At 47.6% G+C, this 22324-nt stretch overlaps 1 protein-coding gene across 1 annotated transcript in view; it reads right to left on the reverse strand.

Annotated features, from left to right (window-relative positions):
- Positions 1–14238: 14238 nt before the first annotated feature.
- Positions 14239–22324, reverse strand: part of SLF2 (SMC5-SMC6 complex localization factor 2) — a gene marked incomplete at both ends in the record, with an annotated part of 29204 nt that continues 21118 nt past the window's right edge. Inside the window, 8 exons of the mRNA XM_084264637.1 lie at positions 14239–14271; positions 15411–15479; positions 16849–16935; positions 18599–18676; positions 19484–19606; positions 20113–20200; positions 20864–20961; positions 21511–21687. Of these exons, the coding sequence (XP_084120763.1) occupies positions 14239–14271; positions 15411–15479; positions 16849–16935; positions 18599–18676; positions 19484–19606; positions 20113–20200; positions 20864–20961; positions 21511–21687 (753 nt within the window). The remainder of the gene's footprint in view (positions 14272–15410; positions 15480–16848; positions 16936–18598; positions 18677–19483; positions 19607–20112; positions 20201–20863; positions 20962–21510; positions 21688–22324) is intronic.

Consider the following 22324-nt stretch of genomic DNA (forward strand, 5'->3'; position numbering starts at 1 on the left):
GCACAAGGGTCCCCCTGTCCCTGCACCCTCCAGACCTGGAGCCAGACTCATGGCAGGGCTTAGTGCTGAGTGGGTTGCACTGAAGTTTCTCAGCATCGTTTGTGGATGAGGATCAGGCCTGGGTGACACTCCCCATCACCTAGACCTCTTACCTGGGAACAGCAGCTCCTGTGGGGAGGCCAGCAGACATACCACTCTCAGAGCCCCTAAATGCCAGGGTCCTGCCTTCCAAAAACACTGTGGGTGGGAGGGAGCAGCAGAGGCTTGAATGCCCCCAGTCTCCACACACTAAGAGGTGTCAGCCAAGGAGGCACCCATCTGGGTGCTCCTGCAGATCGGCTGGCCTCTGTCACCATCACACACTCACCAAGCAGCCACCAGCCCCTCGTCCTGCACGATATGCTGGGCTCTGTTCACCGGCCCCAGCCCAGGGACCCTGAGAGAGCAGAGCAGAGATGCCACCCACCTCCTCCAGCACTCCCTGTCCTCCTTCCTGTATGCTCCAGCAGCTAATTACCATTTCCTCCTGTCCTTGGGCCAAACCCCAGCATCTCTCCTGTGCCTCACCGCACCTCTCCACCCACCCTGCCTAAGTGGGGTGCCCAACGCACCGGGAGCCAGGCTCACCCACAGCCCTGCCTGGCAAGACTCAGGGCTCTCCTTGGGCAGCAGGAGGGCAGGCTGAAGCAGCAGGCACTGCCTGCAAGGCGAGGATGCTTTTGGCCAGGGATTGGGGATTCAGGTGCTGTGAGGCAGCTGGTCCCTCAAACCCACTCCTAATCCCATCCCCTGCTTTAGCAGAGGGGTCGGTTTTGGGGAGGACTGGTCCGTGAGCACTGGGATGGGGCTGTCCAAGTCTCCCTCCCTCTCCAGGGCGCTGTGTACATCCCATCCGGCAGCAATGCTCCCTGCCCGTGCGGGCAGCACAGGCAGGCGTCCTCCCACGTGGCTGCGAGCCGAGCCCAGCGCAAATTGGAGCTGCGTTAGCTCCTGGCCTGGCAGTGGGGTAATTAGTGCATGAGCAAAGAGCGAGCAGAGCCTGTCGTGCTCAGCACTGCCTATTTACAGGCCTGAGCTTGTGAGGCTTTAATTAATTAACTCGAGTCATCGGCAGCTGGAAACAGATCTATTTTCAGAGCCTGCGCCTGGTCTGCTGCCCCCGCGAGATTAACCGAAGGAATTCAGGGCCCCGTGAGGTTGAAGGCCAGGGCCTTGCTCGTATTTGCGCGGCTTCCCCGAGCGCCAGAGCGGGACGCGGGCAGCAGCGAGCAGGGGCAGGAGCAGAACCAGGCCCTGGCCCCTCCCACAGAAAGGCACTGTGGATCATGGAGGGCTTGTTTGTGCTCCAGCCTCAGCCCAGAGCCAGCAAGGTGCTGGAAGGGGCATTTCCCATCAGAGACCCCCTGCGGCCCCCAGCCCAGGGGACGGTCCGGAGCAGGGGGCACTTTGGGTCGTGCCACAGTGCCTTGGGAAACCACCCTACCCACAGCCAGGCAAGGAGATGAGAGCCCTCATATTTTCTTCTCCCTGTTAATCCTAAATGCCTTTAGGAAAAGGAGATGCTTTAAGCACCCTGATCATTAGCCCACAATCCGGGTACTGTTGAATGTCTTCGGAAATACATGTCCCACGGAGAGAGGGCTGGGAGAGCAGGTTTGTGCCGCCAGACAGCCCCCATCCACACCAGTCAGCTGCCCTTTGCCTGTGCCGGCAGCTGTCTGCCACAGCACAGCCCCACCACTCCGGCACATGGCAAAGCCAGGGAGATGCCCACAATCAGCTGGCACGTTCTGGTTCACCCACCTCTGCTAAGATGGCCCTACCCCCAGCAGTGGGTAGGAACACACGCAGACAGCCCCTTTCGCCCCTCTGATGCCCAAGGAGCCAGGGCAAAGCCGCAGCAGCTCTCATGTTTCACTTGGCACCGCACCCCCCGTCCCAGCCAGCATCCCAGATGACACAAGGAATTATAACAGGGCCACAGCGCCGTGAAATATTGATGGGATTAGTGCGGATCAGCTCTCCCAGCACACATGCTGTGCTCACCCCGAGCCTGGGAGCCGGCGACCCGCACGTGCTCACGTTGCAGCTCAGCGCCCAGGGCAGCAGCGCTGCCAGGTGCTCCCTGCTGGAACCCCAGCCAGAGACATTTCTCCAGCCGCTGCCAGGCTGCAGCCTTCCTGGGGAGACAGGGGGGACCACGTCATGGCACAAGATGACACGTGTTACGTTGCTTAATGCACGACAGCGCTGTGCTTCAGGCTCTGCTGGGGATGAAGCGTTGTCTGGTTTAGTTGCATCTCAGCACCCACTGCCACCTTGGGCTCCAAGGGACCCCCACCCTGTGTGCAGCCCCAAAATATGCCAGCCCCCTGGCTTCATCTCCTCCAGCCCCCTTGTCCTCTGTCAAGTTCATCCCACACAGCCAGGAGGTGGGATGTGTGAGGGTGGCCTGGGTGACTGTCAGGAGACTCCCACCCTCCCCACTGCTGTGTGCCCCCACTCCCACCAGTGGGAACCAGGGCTTGCCAGGAAGAGGATTTCATTATGGATCACAACGGCACAAATGCAAATGACTTCTCAGGATCAAATAACAACCAGCATTAAATCTGAATCGCGCTGGCAGGGGTACACACCCCGGCAGCAGCGCATCCCTAAGCCCCCAGTGATGTCATGCAACGCTGACAGGGTGTCAGTGGCCATTGAACCCCCGGGGCTGACCAGGATCTGCAGCCTTTGGCAGGAAACTGCTTCCTGGGGCAGGTCTGGCTCCTGCGCAGCAGTGTCTGCGTCCTGCCTGTCCCTGGGTGAGAGAAGTGAGGTAAAAACCCTGGTGTCGGGGATTTGGTTTGCCAGCCTGTGCGAGAGGCAGCTGTTTCGAGCTGCTCTCCAGCCTGGTTTGAAAGCCGACTAGGAGTTACAAAATAACAGCACTTAGGGAGCTGGGGATTTATGAAACCCGCAAAAAGAGTTGTGAAACTCACAGTAGGGCTGTGCCAACCCACACTGTGCTGAGAGGCGTGTTAGAGTGGCAGAACCACCAGCGGAAAACCAGGTACTTTTCCCTTTCAACGTGAGAAAGCAACAACGAGCAAACCAGCCCTTCCACGGGCCCCTCCATCTCTCAACGACGCCGCAAGACCGGCAGCGCTGCTTTGCCTGCCTCCATGGAAGAAAAGCCCAGCGGGGATCACACCAGCTCTGCATCACAGCGTCAGTCTCACTGCTCCAGCATCCACCACCTTGGTGGTCCCCTCTGCCCACCCCAGGACCAGTCTGCCCAGGCTCTGGGCTGCATGAAGCAGAAAAGATGCCCAGGCGATGGCAGAGGCCAGAGCAGCAACTCAGGGCTTCCCAGCAGCTAAGGACACATTCACCAGGCTTGGTTTTGTTTCTTGAGAGCGTCATGGACTCATCAAGCCAAGCGTGATGCTCCACAGATTAGCCCCGGGGAAAGAAAAATACTCCAGCGGGCACAGAGTATGAAAGGCTCAGGAGGCTCTTCCCTCCGAGTCACTGAGCTAACTTTCCAAACCACTGTTTCTTTGGGCTGAGAGCCAGCAAGGAAAATTACAATTGCAGAAGAATTTGTCTGAGAAAGTTGTAAGGAGCTGGAAAAAGGCAGCGACTGGCCAGAGGAGAGCTGAGCAGCCAGCCCATGCTGCAGCCACTCCAGCCTGGGGCTCGGTTTCAGGTAGGGATGAGACTTTTCCCCCAGCTCAGTACAGCAGCAGAGCTGCTGCCTCGACTTCCCACAAGATCAGATGCTGGATTTCTCCCCTGTAAGTGTTTGGCGGTGGAAATCGGGATGTTTTGCCCAAGGCCATTTGTTGATGAAGGCTGCCAGGTGCCTGCCGGCAGCCCCAACTGTGGAGCTGGATGCGGTGCCAGGGCGGATTTTCTCAAGGGAGAAGCAGCTGAGTCACGGCAGCCACCGACCTGTTCCCACAAGCCCGACTGCGAGAGACACGCCGGGGTTCACAGAGGGCCCGTGCTCACACAGGATGCCGGCGGGGTTCGGTTTGCTCCTCTGCAAACCTCTCCGAGCTGGCGGAAAGCGTCTTGGCGAGGGATCTGTCGGCAGCACACCTGCGGGGAAGGGCTGGTGAGACGGCGGAGGGGGAGGAAGGCTCCTGACCTGCCTTTCAACTGGGCAGGGCTTCTTCGAGATGCTCCTGCAGCACAGGGGGCAAACACCAGCAACCGCTGGGATCCAGTGGGAGAGGAAGGGGTGGCCATCCGGGGCTGCTGTAGGGCCCCGTCCTGGCTCTGGGGCACAAGAAGGAGCAGGGTGGCTGCAGGGGAGCAGAGTGGCAGCTCCAGCCCCAGGAGGTAGCATGTGGCTCCAGCCCTGGGAGAAGTGGCTGGCTTGGCCAGACATAAGCAACTCCACTGCCCTTCCCAGCAGCTCCCAGTAAGAGCAAGCAGGCTCCAGCCTGGCTGGGTTGTGTGGGGCTCTCTCCCTGTGTGTCTGCAGCCCGCCGCAGTGGGTCAGGTCCCTGGCACGTTGTTGACAGCAGCGGCACACAGCCCTGGGGCAACATCGGTGCCATCAACGAGCTGCCCTTTTTGCTGAGCTAACCTGCAACCCCAGAGCTAAAGCTGGGAGCGTGTTAACAGCCCCCAGCACTCACCCCCTGGGACAAGGCAGCAGCTAGGATCCACCTCTCCATGGCTTCACCTTTTGGCCATCTGAGCCCCTAGTACCTGGGCGACCTCTCCTCAGCCCTGCCTGTTCCAGCCCAAAAGCTGAGCTGAGGTCCCTCTCCTTCCTTCCTTCCAGAGCATCACCTCCTTCCCAGCGCTGCCATCGCTGCCACTGAAGAAGAAACCACCCGAGCAGCGCAGTAAATAACCCCCCGCGCGCAGGCAGAGCACTGGCAAGCAGAGCCGGGCGCATCCATCACTCTCGCGGTTTTTCTTTGGCTCTGACACTTTGATAGGGGCGAGGGGGTGGGGGAAGGAGAGGCGCTTCCAAAATTTATGAGCTCGGATTTAAAAATACATCTCCTCGAAGCACTGCAAAAACCCCAGAGATGGTGAAGGCGAGTGGCTTAAAAGCTGCCTCTGGGAATGAATGCGAAAGCCGTGCCTACCTCGGAGAGAAGGATTTGGGAGACCAGCCTAGCTGACGTCGCAAACCATGTCTCTGTTGGGACCATTTTGCAAGTCACAGCTCTCCGTGCCACGCATGACAAGTGAAATGAAAGGCAGGAGTAACAAACGACATGTTAAAATCCCTCCAGCCCTATGGTAATGTCAACCTTAACGCAGCTAGGATTTGGACTGTCACCTTCAATCTCCCAGAGTTTCTCCTCTACATCCCTGACCTCCCGCTGCTCCACACGCAGCCAGTCTCCCAGCCCCATTTGGAAACAGATCCCCTTATGCAAAGAAAAAGAGCTCGTAGCAATAAATTTAGCTGAAAACATCTCGACCGCAGGGAATCACATATCAAATAATAAAGCCAAACGAATGTCAGGGAGAACAGCCACGATATCTGAGTCCTTGGTCTTTACAGATGGACTCTCTCACAGCAGGGTGCCGCAGAATGAGCAGCTGAAAAATGTTACCCCATCATTAAAAACATCTAAAAGTAATTTAGCCCGAGTGACAATGATGCTCAAAGCAAGTTATTTGTCTGCTGAGATAAAACAAGCTATTTCAAGCTCATCTTTTGTTGTAGTTCTCTTTTAAAGTCGGAAAGGAGTGAAAAACGCTGAGCCGACAGCCTTACCAGCAGAGCCCTGCCACTGCGGCAGCGGCACGGTGTGGGGAGTGTTACTGCCAGCTGCCCTAATCCCCCCTGCCATCCTGCTCCCACCTCCTCGGGGAAGGATGCTCAGAATGGACCTGGAAGATGCGCCCCGGGGCCACCGCCGCATCTCTGCTGAGTTACGGTGGCATTTAGGCTGATGGTTTTGCCATGGAAACACCTCCCTCCTAACAACAGCTCTATCAGCACATGTCCCAAAAGCAGCCCGGCATTAATTGCGTGATAATTTTTACTTCCCTGTGATGTAGGCCAGAGCCTTCCCCTTCCCTGTTCTGCTTTAAAAAACACCCAAAACCCCAAACAAAACAAATTACCCCATCAGATTTCTGGGTTAACCCACCAAAAACATTGCCCAAGCCCCAGGCTCCTTTAAAATCTCCTCTGAAGGAGATTTTTGGTGGGCTCTTTAGATGCATCTAAATATATCAGGTGGAACACAACTCTTCTAAGCGCAGCCGACCTTGCTCCGAAGCTCCAAACCAAGTGAAATGTCTCTGCAGCCTTTGGGAATTGGTTTGCTTCTTGCTGGCACCGTCTCCCCGTGCTGTTCAGCTGAGTTTATGTATTCCAAAGTGTGAGTTTCTCATTTCCCCCCCCCCTCCCACGTAATCAGGTTTTGGGAAGCTGAGCTCTCAGTTGCCTCACAAGCAGTTTTTGTCCTCAGGTGTTTTTGGAGCAGGCAGCACCCATCGCATGCGGGCACTTTAAGCGCATCTCTGTACAAATGGTACGTTGGAGAGCCAGCTGGAGTCGTTTGGTTCATGTTCCTGCGCATCCACACGGCTAATTCACCTTTATTAAAAGAAACAAGAACGGAGAGGAGAAGAGGGAGCTATTACAGAGGACAGTGCCAAGGCCGGAGGGCTGGCTTAACGAGCTGCGCGGTCGCTGCTGTCCGAGCGCCCAGGCTGGCTGGAGCCAGGAGCTGCTGTCCCAGCAGGGCTGACTCAGTCCTGCGTGGGGCAGAAACGGGCTTTGGAGGCCCGCACCCCTCTTTTGGCTTCCCCCTAAGCTCCAGGGTCTGTGGTTAACCCCGCTCGCTCCAGCCTCCTTTGCTGGTGTTTTCCTTGGAGGAGGGGGGGGGATCCTGGGTGTGTTGGGCTTGGGATAACCCCCCTAACCCAGTCTCTGTGGCATTGCTGTGCTGCGGGGAGAAGGTGAGACGGGAACACAAAGCCATCTGCCCTCAGATCTCACACGAAGGTCGCCCCGTTCCCCTCCCACGGCCAGACAAGCACGCTGCCTCCCCCTCTGCCTGCACCAGCGATATCACGGAGCTGCTCCCTTGCAAGGACACTTCCAAGGCGAGGGAACAGGGATTTGCAAGACACCACCCATTGTGATCGTTTATTCTTGTCATTTCTGACCCCTCAGGGTAAGAACAACATCAGAGCACTGCAGGCACGAAACAACAAGCTTTGTAGGTCATATCAACGTGTAAACTGCCATTAGGAACCACAGCACGAAGCATGAATAATACCGCCTTTATTTCACCCTATACCTCAACGCCCTTTAAAGAAATGCAAATGGTTATGTATGGATGGAGTTTGTGTGAGGCATTCACTCAAATACAGGGCTAAACCAGAGCTGGAGCGGTAAGTTTACTCTCCCATTAAGTACAAGTCAGAGCAACTGCAGCACGGAAAGGCTTAGGGATAGTCCAAGGGATCCCAAGCAAAAGAAGAGAAAGGAGATCACAGTAAATCTTCCTTGCGCAGATTTATGCTCTATCCATTAAGCCTGAGCCTCAAAGCACATGTCCTTCCAACACCACCCTCCTCTCCATGAAGGACAGCAGGGCAGGAAAAACTTTGAAGGACTCCAAGCCTGGAAAGAGACCTTCAGGAACAGATCGCATCATTTCTGAAAAGCAGCGAACAGCCAGCCTCGGCGGCTTTCCTGAAAGCCTTTCAGCAAACAGTGACCTCAATTGCCAAAGCCGATCCGATACTGCAAAGGCCGAGAGAGATGCGCAGTAAGTCACCATCTCCCCCTGCTTCTGCGGGGACAGAAGCCCCGCTCCCAGCTGGAGCAGGCTGAGGTTGCCCCCAAGAGGCAAATCTGACACAGCAGCTGGAGAGGGAAAACGCTGCGTGTTCTGAAGGTACCACATAGGAAGGATTTCTTAATGCCCTTATGCCCTTTTTTTAACTTCTCCGTAGCTGAAAATATCTGATGGGGTGGGAGGGGGGAGGATGGAAACCGGGTGTTGCTGTGTTCTGCTGGGGCTCCTGAACCACACGACTTGGTTTCCTGGTGTCCCCTGCAGTGTCATTAGATCAAAAACAGTCACTGGGTTTCCTTCAACCACGAGACCTTTGATCCCGTACACCTCGCCTGGATCCTCCTGAGCAGGGGCTGGCAGCACCTTCCAGAGCAACTCCTGTCTCAGGAGCAGGAGAGACGCAGTTGTGGACACGACAGAGATGACATAGTATGAACTCCCTCAGCCATTTGGGTAAAGCACAAAGGCAGACAAATGGCTGGGCCACAACCCTAGCACCTCACATGGGGAACATGAGCAGGACGGATGCCAGGGGTACCTCCCCGGCACATGCGCTGCCCTCCAGGCATCGGCAGCTAAAACCTCCTCAGCCAGGGACAGCCGCTTTGATTTCACAGACCCTGATGGGTTTCTCTGCTGCAAATCGCTCTTTGAACCTCTAAGCTTTTAGCATCCACAACATCCCGAGGCAAGCAAATCCCCAGCTCTTGTCTCCTCTGCTTTGAGCTTTCCTGCTAATAAAAGAACTAGAGTCGGAAGCCAAATTACAGAGTAACTTCTCACTATTTACCCTTTTTAGGCCATAGAGTGCCGAGCTCTCCATCTTACTTTCCAACATTGCAACTGTTTCAGGGCTGGAGAGACGCAGCTGACTTAGGGCCCCCACAAATCATTCCTGCCCTATACACACACATGCAGGTTCTCTCCCAACTGGCTAAACCTGTGACATAAGCCAGGCTTTAACCGCTCCCAGAGCTGCTTTTCAGGAGCACACAGTTTAAATACCCCAGCCGAGATGTCCCCAAGGTACTCACTGCTCCCACGTCAGGCTCCTTGTGGGTCCCCTGCCCCGCTCAGCTGGAGAACATCCCTGCATCCCCGGCGCAGAGCCCCTGCTGCAGCACCCCAGCTTACTGTCAGCTCCAAACTGGAAGCGTCATCTCCAAAGTGAGTGTCGCGCTGGCTCCTGCCAGACTCTTAATTACGAAGAAGGCTGACACAGTTTCTCAGCAAACAGTGTTTGCGTACTGCGGGGAACAGAATGAGGGCAAGAGAAGAAATGGGCTAATAAGAGAAAATCAACTGGAGGGGAAAAAAAAAAACATGTCGTGCTGTGCAAACCTTCCCATAACAATGCTGGAACCCAAAATACTGGGGGGAAAATTAGGTTAGTACACAGGGGAGGCAAGGGAGCGCTCCACAAACAGATAGGAGAGCTCATATGCAGCATCTCTGCATCCTTCCACAGCTGCCAGGCCTCTCTCTGCAGCTTGGGCTAGGGCAAAGGGGACAGGTTCGGTTTCCAGCACGCAGATCAATGTGTCTGAGAGCCTGAACGATACTGGCTGATGAGCCCACAGCCACCCTGCATGATTTACACTACCTTTATAAAAGCCTGCAGTGAGAATAAAGTGTGAAACTTAATGCCTAGCCACCTCCTCCCCACCGCTGAGCCTGGCAGCTTTAAGCTATTATTTTTATTCCAGCCACAGCCTGGTGGTCAGCCCAGAGAGGAAAGGGAGCCCCTGTTCCTGCCTGCGCTCCAACATCCAGGACTTTCATCTCCAAGCAGGCTTTGAGACCCAGAGGCAAAGCCATGGAGGCTGCAAGCTGAGCCCTGGCTCACAGTACTCACTGCTCAGACGAAGGACATTCGCCCGGTAGCACAGAAGCAGCAAAAGCCCATTTATTTCCCCCTTCGGCTCTTTGTGAGGGGGAAGGAGCATCCATCGCTCGCCCAGCTTCAGGCAGCTGCAGAGGTGAATGCAACCCCAGAGGGAAGCACTGGGAGAAGGGTGTGTGAAAATGGCCCCGTCTCCTGTGGCCAGGAGTCCTCCCCCACTCACCACACGGGCCAAACCTGCCATGAAAGGCTTCAGGTCTCCCCCCGGGCTGATGGCAAAGGCGCCTTGATGACAACCAAAGGGAACAACTCCAGTTCCATCCCCTCCCCTATGACCTCCCCGTGGGCAACTGGGAGGCGGCAGGGAAGCTGAAGATGAAACACTGACAGCAGCTCACTGTGCAGAGACGGGGAGGCATTCAAAGGAGTATGACACATCAAACGCTGCTTAAAAGTCACTGAAAATGCATCTTAACCAGCAGCCTGGAAGCACAGGGACCAGCTTTCAGCACCCAGACCAAAGTATCATGATGGGAAGATGTGAATGGTTTTCCTCTCTCACCACTCAGCCCTACTTTTGATACCAGATAAAATATTCCCTTTCAAATTCCTTACTGCAAAGGCAAAGCTGCGCTGACTGAAAAAAGCAGCATTCAGGCAACACTAAAAGCACCTCTGCAAGGAGCCCTTCGAGGAATTTACTTTCTCTAGGATCCTCCCGTGCACTTTTCAACACCAGATAAGAAGGGGCCCCACCAGAAAAGCTGGCAAAACATCCACAAGGCAAACATCAAGGTATTTCAGCGCCCGGAGGGAAGGGAAGATGGGAGAACAACAATTTGGACATCTATTAAGAGCATTTTGATAACTTAAACCACAAGGAACTGGCAGCTCCTTTGGAGCTCCAGGGGCAGATCCCACGACAGCTGCTCATGCTCCTGAGACCCTTCTCTGCTCTCCAAGCCAGCCAGTCCCGAGAGCCTTTTCTCTTTTTCAGGGTGCCAAAACAAAGCACTGACATTCCAGTCACTGCCCCTTTTGCACACTGGGGTGTTTCCCACTAGGGAACTTTGGGTAAGAAATTTCTCAAGAGCTGGTAATCCTAAGGAACAAGATCCCATGAGGAAGAGGGAGGGTTGTTTCCAGCAGCACCCAAATTTGCCCCTTCCAGCAGAAAAGAAAGTCACACAAACACTAGAAGCCCGTGGCAATAAACACAAACAAACCACTCACAAACCCAAGCAGAGATACTGTGCTATACATACCGTTCTCCTGGAAAAGAAAAACAAACATACTGCAGCTTGAAGGACTCCTGGGAGCGATGGGGTCAGCAGCAGGATCTGTCCAACCCAACTACCTAGGAGCATGCTGTCTTCTGGAGATGAAAGCAAGTAGTCCCTCGCAGCCCACACACCTCATGCCCACCCTGGGCTAGGCCATCTCAGGCCCAGAGCTGGCTGCTGGACCAGGAGAAGCACCAGTACCTTTGGCAGAGTCAGACCCAGGTTGTCCAGGCCACAAAAATGAACACTGCTGTATCCATCCCTCATTGTTAAATCTTCTTTGGCACTGAAATTCTACCTCTAAAACCCTATTGTGCAGCGATCTCACCAGCTGCTCTGCTGATACTAACGGCACACTTGGCGGGTTGGTTCCAGTCTTCTGCTTTTCCCAAAGACACTCTCAGCTCAACTATCAGCTTTGGGGACTTCAGAGAGTTCCTGCAGCCACCGCATCAATGAAGCGTGCGTGTCCTACTGACCTTCAGCCAGACCTACCTGCGAGTCATTAATCACTTCTGAAATCCCCATCCATTACCAAGTTCCACAACGGGAACAGGGAGAATATGAGACGCACAAATAGTTTCACCAGCAGGTTTCTTAACAAAGAAAAGCTGCTGGTTTGAAGCTGAAGTCATAAAAGGCTTGTCAGAAAATAGTAAAAAAGGCAAAGAGCCACAAATGTATATAGTCACCTTTAATTATCTGTGACTATTGCAATAAAGTGCACCTAATTTCACATGAAATGAGAAAACATGGCTCTTAATACCGCCAACGTAATATCAAGAGATAAACCTCAGTGCAAAACGCTTGTCTGAAGACAACCAAAGCAGGTAAGACATTTACTGTTCAAACAGCCTTTCCCAACACATGTGACTTGTGGCTGGGGGCCAGTAAATGAGTCAGCAAAACACCAGGGCAACAGTTTCCAGGAGTCCTGAAGCTCAGCTCAGCAGTCCCTTGTAAAGATGCTGCTGCAGTGATGCTTTGGGATCATCCCTGTAAGGATACCGATGAACTCCAACTCAACCCACATCTAGACTTAAGCAACAGGGGAACGACTACTCAGCTATGGAACCGATGGATGAAAAGCAGGAGGGGAAAGGGGGGGAAATGCCCGAATGCTCACACAGGCATTAAACATGAAACGTGGGACTGGCTGACGTACGAATGACTCCGAGACCGTCTCCATGTATAGTAAGCTGATCGGCTGCAAAGCCCTGAGACTGAAATAGGACCCACAGCCTTTTGTTTGTGAAACAGAGCTGAGGCAGGCCGGTTTCATGTAAGGGCATTTCATTAGAAAAGCATGTCTGGTTTTATTTGTTCGTTGTTCTATTAAATAAAAGGAACTATCAAAGTAGTAATTTCATCTGTGGGGTAAAAAAAAAAAAAGCCAGTAGTTTCAATGTGCTTTGAACTGCAGTACAAAAGGTGTTCATCTAACCCTCATCCCCTTCCTTCTCCAAAATATACAAGACAGCAACTTCAACTTTACAGGGTAAGAAAATATGTACACATTACATACAGTAAACATTCTGCAATTTAAAAAAAAACTTTATACAACACTAATGAGGAAAAAAAAATAAACATTAATAAAGTTACATAGAAGATATTCAACATAGCAAGCAACTGCTACCAGAGGGAAGGCTGACAGAATACCAAAGAGGTGAAGGATGGCGTTGCCATACCTATCTAACACCACATAGCGTTTTTTTTTAGCCTAAAGCAATTGTATTAATCAAAAACATCCTTTGAGGTAGATTCTTCCAATTTTTAAATAACATGTTGAGATTTAACAAAAAGGGATTTTGTCCCCCTGCAGTGCCATGAGCATGACTTTTGTTTGAACAGAGATAAGCTGATTATACCATGAAGGGCACAACGATGCAGCAGTCTTAGACTAACTCTCTAACAACTGAAAGACTAAACATTTCGTATGAATTTTACAAATAAAATGCCTCCCCTCTAAGACATGTCTATTCTATAGCAGTTCCTTTATATGAAGTATATGTACTTAAATGTGAAAGCTCTGGGGTTGTTTTTTTAAAACCTTATTTTACATTCTCATTAGAAAGTTGTAGAGAATTTACCATACAAGACAAGACAGGGTAATCTACAAAAATTAAAAGGAAACAGTATTATAAAACACTTATGTTGATATTATTAAAAATCTGATTTGTTGAGGGAGTCCCACAGTTGGTGGGGTGGGGCTTTATACAAATACTATCCTTCCATACATGCTCACATCCTACAGATAAAACCACAGTGCAAAATTGAAACGATGGCATCTGCACAGAGCGCACACTGGGAGATCACAGCTTATTTCACAAGCCTTGGAGCTCTGCACACAGATGGTGTGTGTGGCCAGACTGCACGCAAAGGAATTCAGACCTCCTCACCTCCTCAAAGATCCACCTGAGAGACACTTTAGGGACAGTATTTTCCCCATTCAGAGCCAGTGCTGAAGCCAGTAACAGAAATGCTCATTTCTGGAAGAGCAACAGTACAGCCATCTCATTTGTAACTTGGCCTTAGGGAATCACTGCTGGCACAGTCACACTCACTGCATAACTGAATTAGCGTCTGCAGATGAGGAAGTTAAAATAAAGGCAACACTGTAATAAAATTCTGGTTTGTTGTTTTCTACAACACAGCCACAGAACAAAGCAGCATCCGCTCAACCTGTCTGGGCACAGCCACTCTTAAGCTCTGTTCCCATCCTCAAGTGAACAGGAGAGCAGTCACTTTTTCACATGCAACTGCTGCACTTTGGATTTCTGAGAGACATCGAAGGGTGGTATCAATTCTGCTTTGCAGATTTAACATGTGCAAGCTGTTATCCAGTTCTGAAACACTTCCTCACCTGCTCACATCAGGGGATGTCTAACACTGTTTCTGAACTCACATTCCATGTCACAGGGCAGTACTTTCCCAGCCATCCTAAACCAATACTTGCAGGTGGGTGCTGGCAAGAAAACTCACACATAAGGTTTTCAGATACACCTTGTGATTAACAATGGAAACTATAAAACTTCCCTTAGCTTCCAATATGATAAAATATTTCTAACCAATTCAAGACACAGCTATAGAAATAGCCTGGGGCTTTTTCAGCTCACCCACTTCAATTTTTCAGAAGTAGTGTGTTTGTAGTAAAAGCAATGTTAATCAAATTAGATCCTTATGTTTCCAGGATTTGCCTGACCTCAAGCTCAAGTTCTAACTTGGGTGACTGATTTCTTCTGTTCCAGCCACAGCGAAGCTCCATTCATTCCACATCTTCCTTGGATTCAGAGTTTCTGCTGGTTTTTCCCCTGAACTAGGTAAGATTTCATTAATTTGGTTCCCAGAAGTCATGCAGTTTTCCCTAAAAACAAAACAGTATTCAAGTCAGAAAAACAAGGACAGGAATAGGCAAGTGCTTAGCTTGAGATCACCCCAATGCGTTGCAATTCCCTAGAATTTTGTTCTGAAATACTTTTGAGTTTCCCCATACAGGAGAATCAACTCCAACTACCTCTGAAGTAACAACTCTGAAAGAGCTACATTCATTCTCAACTTTTATCAACAGCTAAGCAGCTTCTGCAGCTATGTGTCACTGTCTGATTCCCTTCCTTCCCCCTCTGCAGCCAGGAATGTCACACCCACTATAAATGATGTCTTTTTTGCACAGAGAGATTAACAGTCTTTACAGACAAAGGGCTGATGACAGAACTTTTAACTGAAATAAAAACTAAGCATATATGTATAATTTAAATTCTATGCAAGGCATGCACCACATTACTGGAAAGCGAAGCTTTTCTAAGACAGGTAGCTTTATATTCCAAGACAGGATGCAAACAGTTGGCCTTGATCCTGTTACAAAAGAAACCTTACAACTCTAGACAGGAAGAAACAGCTTGAACTAGGGTTATCAGTAAAATTATTCACCTATTCCACAAAGGCCAGCTCAATATCATAAAGGCAAACATTTATGCATGACTAATCGTGACACTATTTACAACTGCACAGAGAGCATGAAAGGCTTTTCCTAATCATTGCCTGGAATTCCACACATGCAAACGGGGTGGAGTTACCATGAGCCGTTAGACACAGACGGATAGAGCCTCGGACTCAAATAGTCTTGAAGTTACACACTGCCAGACCACACAGGAAATGCATCACTGCATTCCTGCCCCGAGGTCCTTTCTGAAGCATCAGCTAACAACTATAATCAGAGACAGGCCCTCTGACTCGACACAGTGCTAACATCTCAGTGTATTACGCAAGTCACTTATGAAAGCAGCACTTTTCAGGTTAAAGATGAAATCTTGGTTTTACTGAAGCCAGCAAAGTAAGAATTGTAATTAAAATTTATTCTAACACATCCAAGGGTTACTCCACAGCCAGGCCATTTGTAAAGAGATTTTTTTTTTTCTTCATAGGAACATGTTACTTTCAAGTGCTAAAACTGACTTAAACACACCCTACAATACAAAGAGAGAGAAAGAGATTTCATTACAGTACCTGAGTAAGCCGAGTGCTCTGTATCAGATCTTGCCATTTGCCATAGATCCTAGCCACTAAATCTTTTACCTGCAAATTCAGATTGATTAATTTAGCCATTTATTTTTAAAAAGCCAAAATTGTAACCACCTGACTTCCATCCCCAAAAAAACCCTGAGATACCCCTACCTTTACTAGGAGGGAATAATTTTACAGCTGGCACAAAGTACCACCGCTCAAGTCCCTGTAATTTGGGACTGAATATAGTCACATCCTCCACAGAAACACATTGCAGGTGCATGACTCCCTGAATGAAGTGTCTGGAATCAGCATGCAACCCTCTGGCTTCCAAACCCTCACATCATCCTTGGGGTGAATTCAGTCTGTTGCACAAGCCTGATTGTACCTGGAAAGGTACCTTCAACTGCAAAGGCCATCTACACAGCACTGTCTGCTTCTGAACTTAATTCCTTATATATAAAACTGTGTTTCTCAAAACCAATCACAGAAGGTGTTGAAGCCAAGCCATTCAGAACTGCGATTTGCTACATATGCTGTGTTAAAACCCAGCACACTGGTGGCATTCTCTGGAAGTTACTGTACTATGACACAAATGAAGTGGGGGGGAAAAACTGAGTAAGACTTTCCCCCCCTGCCTCTCGGTGCAAAAGCAATAGAAACAAAAGTGAAAGCAACCTGAGATACAAAAATCCAAGGCAAGACTTGTTAACTCATTAAAGAGATCCATGCTAAACTGATCTGGCTGAGTCATAAAAGAAAAATCTTCTGGAGAGGTAAGGATGCACACAGCTTCAAATATTTAATTTAAGCTGAAGAAGCCACGGCTTTTCAAAGCTCAGGTCAGTCACTTTATCACTGATCTGCTTTGGATTGGTGTGACAGCACCCAAAGCGTGATTAGGACTCTCATCAGGAGCCCCACACCATACAAAGTAAATGAAAGGCAATTATCCAAGCGTGATGCTACATCACATACACTGTTGGCCTAAATCCACAACATTTTAAACTCACTCATTAATTTGAAAACAAACCAGAGACACATGCAAAATAGCCTAGTTTTTCAGCCCACTGTATCCTGCCCTGCACGTAGTCTCTCCTTTTTAAAAGCAGTCAATTATCAGTGACCACCAAGAGATGAGACCATAGTAACTCTGGGTCTAGAAGTTGAGATGCCTGGCTAAAAGGAAGACAAGTTCACATTTTACAGTTAAGAGTCGTGGTGTTAGCAAAAAGAGTGTTTTCAGTATATTAAAATGGGCACATATTTGTGTACATGCAAAAAAAACCCACATGGGAGACAGAGAAACCAGGGTGTACACGGCAATTTGATCCGTGAGAAGCTCTTACAACTTCAAGGGCTGGGATGAGGGAACAATACACATCAAGAACACTAACACATACCCCAAAGAAATAAAACCCACCCAACTTACGTGTCTTACCTTAGATCGATAAAACAGCTTTGCATCTTCCCTAATATCACATTTTATGTGCTTATCTAAGGCACCGCAAAGCTTCAGTAAATGTTGCTAAAGAAAGACAAAAGTATACAGCTATTCAAACCTTCCAGGTCAAAACTAAAATTACTTCAATTTAAATTTATATGCTTCCATTAGAACTCTCAGAAATATATGGTAAGGGAGGAGGGGAAAGAAAAAGTCACAAGATCCTCTATCAGTTGCTGGTAAACTGGTAAACCACATGCAACTGGTAAACCACGTCTTAAGAGCTTTAAAGAAGTTTGAAAGCATAGCAGAGCTACACATTACAGATTTTAAAGTTCCTACTACCTAATTTGTAAATCCTGTCTATCCCCAAAGTAGCAAGTGCAGTGCCATTCCCATCTTTTTATCAGAAAAAAAAGGGTTCTGAAGTTACAATAGCTAAAAATAACCTTCCCAGAACTGATTACTTGGGCAATTCTGTTGTGTGGGAATTGGCTGAGCAGGTAAAGCACATGCAGGGTTTATGCACTGATCTTTTACTTCTCTTTAAAAAAGCAGTTTTGCAACTTCATAATCTCTTGATAATGACTCCCAGGATCATTTGCATTCTGTGAACTTCTTCATAAAGTTCCTGTTTTCAATCCCTCACTGAACAGTTGTGAAAGGTTCTGCTCTGGAGAACATGGTGACATGATGAAATTCTACTCAGAAACATAGTGTTTGTGCTGGTATCTCCATACCATGACAATTTACTCCACCAGACTGGAAGAGGGACAGAAATTAAATGGTTGTATTGATTTTATACAAAGTCTAGCCTGTGCAATATTCAGCCACATCACTCTTGCCACTTGATGGCTATAAGGTCAGTGAATAACAGATTCTTTCTTCTTTAAGCAATAGACATTAAAAATATTAAAAAAAGATCAAGTTCTCCACAACTGTTTTTTTACAACTGCCCTCCTGAACACATCTCAAAAGATCACAACAATATAGTTATTTTCTTTACCAAATATGATTTTGCTTCAGATTACATTCTGAAATGGTTTCCTAACGGATGGAAAAAGACAAAGACACTTCAGCCTGGAAACACAACCACACATTATATTCTTTGCCTCTCTCAAGTAGCTCCTATAACAGATTTCTTAGCAGCCAACAGTGATTCCACAGGGCAGAAAGCGTATACAAACACCTTGCAGAAAACAACTTGCAGTAAATGATCACAGAAATCTAACTAGGATTACTGACAGGCTAAGCAGGAGGCATTACTTAGAGGCTCACACCACCTGGTGCAAGGGAACTATCACTGGAGAAGAGGTGGCTCTCACTGCACAGCTGCACTCCAGCACAGGAAACCATAACGTGTTGGAACACATTTTACTGGATATTGTCAAAGTGACTTTCTCCTAGACTGACAAACCTCAACCCTACTTCAGAAGTTCACAGGATCATCTGACTTCTTGGAACATGTGTTGAGTTCAGCTCCAGTAACTTTCTCAGCAAAATTAACAAAATCAGCCTTATGTTTTGAGGTTGCTATTTGTGGAAATGCAGAAGAGGTTTATTTCTCTGCAGTAAGTGCAGAGAAAGTTCATCTGCATTTGCTTTGCTCCAGAACAGAAGCTTCCTCCAATGCTGTATTATCCACTGCTGATCTTCTATCACATGACAGTTCTTACTAAAGCTGACCAAAAGTACAGGATAAATAAGTCTTTTCAAATCTAAAAATCTACCCACTGAGGTTACTTACCCTTTGATTAGAATTTACAGTCTCGAAGAAACTAGCCTCACTGACTAGGTGAAGGAGGATGTAGATTAGGTAGTATGCCTGGAGAGAAAGCAACAAAGCTTTAGCCATCAAAGCACAATCCAAACTCTTCACATCTAGATATAGCACTGCCTTTGCTTTCTGGAATGATCCCTCCAACAGCCAGATCAATAGACAAGCTCTTTACACATTTGCCTAAATCATAACTCGAAGCAGTCCATTCAGCTACTAGAAGCATTGCAAAGCAGTATTACGCTGTCTGAAGCTTCCTAAGTTATCTACAAAACTTTCTGTACCTTTAGTTACTGAAAATTAAATTAGCAGCTGTCTTTATTCTCCCACCATCTACATCCAGATCAAAACACTTGCTATGAGATTGCATGATAGACTCAAATAACTGAACCAATATTCAGTTTTGGATGGATGCAAATACTGAATCTTTCCCATGCTTATTTATGAAAAAAAGATTCATAAATCTGTTTCTGAGGCCTGCAGGTGAAGATCTGGCTCAACATCACTTTCCACTGATTACATCAGAAGGAGGGGGGAGAACAGTTTTCTGAATACAGAAGACAGGACTTGAGACATCCATGTGACTTCGCCACGCAGAAAACCAGACAATTTCCCTGTTTGTGAAACAGCCCAATGCAGCTTCCTCCATCACACGCTGCTTCTTTCCTTCCTCCAGGACTATAACCAAACCTGAACATGATACTATTTTAATCTTAACAGAGGAACAGCAACAAGACAATGTAGGTACATTTCCACATACGAAACTGTCCTTAGTTAACAGAAATTAAAAGAAACAATTCTCAGAACTGTAGGACATGCATAAAACAACACAAAAAAGCACCACCAGCTCTATACCTCCTGTTCTAGTTCTGCATGAAGGTGGTCTCCGTCAGCAGGCTGCTGCCCCAGTCCTTGTCTCATCTTCCTTAGTAGGTTAGAAGGTTTCATGACCACCAGAAACTGACGCAGAAGACACATCTACAGATACAAACATTAACAAATTGGACTGGTTTACTGGCAACAGGAAGTTGGAAGCCAAGTGCTGCTATAATATTATCTGTCCACCACGATGAGATTATAAAAGGGATTTTAAATTAAAATTAAAGTTTTCATGCTTTGGGTCATTTTTGATTATTCACAAACTAAAGTGTTTATAAGTTGCCTCAATAAAAGACCAGCCAGACAAACCCAGCGTGACTCTACATGAACACAAAAGGAAGAGAGAAAGAAGTAGAGACCTTTTTCTTTCTAATGTTCGAAATGAATGTTTAGGCACAGAAACAATATTGCACTTACAAGCTGCTGAACACGCAGGTTACACACATGTGCAGATACTTCAAACACTAATCTAAACTAAAAATTACTACTTGGTCTTTTTTGCAAGGTTCTTGTATTGTTCCAGTATTAAAACATAAACCACAAACAGTAACATACATGTTTTCTAAACATTTGAATTATACACACAGATGACATGTATGTAGTACCTGCTTGTCACCATCTTCTGGTATTTCTGTACGCTTTGCATCAAGAAGCTTGGAAATTATCACTAGGCTAAGTCGTCTTCTTACTTCCCTGAAAAACAAGTTAAAAAAATGTCTTTCCCAGAGAATTTCTTAAATCCACCCTGTTTCTACAAAGCTTGTGATGCTATGCACGGCTTCTCTGGCCATAAACTTGCTAGCAACTATTAAATTGAATTTTCTGAATATAAGTGCTATGACACTAGTGAAGAGGCTACAAGTGAACACTGCCAGATACATGTCTCCAAGCCTGAAATCAAGAACCCAATTCAGTTTCCTAGCTCAGATTTATTAATTTCGAAGATACAGAACAGGTTTGACATTTAAAAGCAGACATGAATCACCCAAAGAAAATTTAATTCTTGGTCATTCAGACAAGAATTAGAGCAGGTGATGGATGACAGAATTTAAAGTTGTTAAGTCTTTCTTTACTGCAGGGTTAACAGGAAGACCACAGCCCAGAAAACTACACAAAATGTAAAATAATCCTTTTTCTCAATAGAGGTGATAAAGAAGCTATATATAGCTATATACACACACAACAAGAACTGCACATACATCTGTAGCACGTCAGAGAACTCCCTTTTTTTTAAAGCCATGTAAGACTTAGTGCATTTATCAGACTTTGAGCTTTTACACATAAATCATCTGTTGATGAGAGAAATAAATTAGCTGTTAATAACACTAGGTATTTCTGATGATACAGTGTCATTACCGTCCACGGACTGTCCAGCCAGGCACCAGCTTAACCAGCCACAGGAGATTATGGTGATGACTGGAGAGTTCACTCACTGCCAGGCAGAGCTCAGGCATCTTTAAAAGAACAAGAAAAAAAGATTGATACTAAAGAATGGATATGATGGGCATTTGTTTTATTAGCAGAGCAGTACACACCTACTCCCTAGAAACACGAAGGCCATAAATTGCAAAAGGAATTGATCTATTAAGAAATAAAAGTGCAGGAAGGTAATTCTGCCAAACACTATTTTACAGTAGGGTGGTTGAGATCAGATTCCTTTTAACGACATTATGAGCTTAGTGCAATCAGTTCTTCATTCTCTCAGACAGTCAGTTTAAACATGCAGCTATTTCAGTAAATACAATCTTAAGTTCAATACAACGTTTCTCTTGCAGAAGTGGACAGGCAAGCATAATGTCATACAGCAGAATCCCTCTCAGTATACCCTCCCATCTCCTATACCCCCCACACAAATCCAAAGCTCCCAATTTATCCACATTACATTTCCAAGCAGCGTTTTTCTGGCATGTGAAGAAAAATATGAAAGCTTCAATACAGAAGTTTCTTGAAAACTGAGTTGCTGTTTCATAAATCTAGTACAAGAAAATTATTTATGAAGTTACCTTTGCATCCCAGTCTTTTATATTGATCAGGAGTTTCACGAAAAGGCACTGAAAATCTATCAAAGGAATTTGCCTTAACTGTTTCTCCAAGCTTATTTTAAATAGCAGTAGAAGGAGCAGCAATATTTCTTGATCACTATAGCCACCTGGAGTTACTGTTGAACAAAAATCTAGAAACTTTAAAAAGAAATAAAAAGTATTAAAGTCTGAAATTGGCTTAGCTTAAAGTACAATGAGAACTTATGTTTTCCACCCTGACATTAATATGGGTGCTTCCTCTTGATTGTATAGTTAAGAATCTAAATAATGACATCGGGAGACTTAAATACTTTGACAAGAAACTCTGAAGTCAGTTACAAGGTCAGTACTTCCACCTCACTTTAATCACAGAGACCTAGTCTGTGAAGCATGACCAGCATTTACTCAGCCTATGGCCTCAGGAGACACAGTGCATGGATCTAACAGCTCACATCCACAGAAGAACCAGCCACAGCTCTGCCTGCCCTCTGTGAGCTCCCACCTCATTCTCCATGTGCTCCACAGGGACTGACCACATACCTCCCAGAGCTGCACTAACACACTGGGGCAGCACAAAGCATACCACTCAGCATCAGCTCCCCTCCCCTCTTCCTCTGGAACACAGAAATTAGTAGTTTCTTATATACAAGGGAGCAGTGGGACTGTGCAGCTGTGAGTGAAGCCAACGGACGTCAGGGAGAATGGAAACTCTACAGTTTGCAATAATCTCTTCTGAATGTAAAGCTGCAACTCCAGGATAGTATCTACTCACAAAACATGCCCAGGACTAGATTAA

The sequence above is a fragment of the Gallinula chloropus genome, assembly GCF_964237585.1.
Source record: "Gallinula chloropus genome assembly, chromosome: 5".
In the NCBI taxonomy this organism is placed as follows: Eukaryota; Metazoa; Chordata; class Aves; order Gruiformes; family Rallidae; genus Gallinula; species Gallinula chloropus.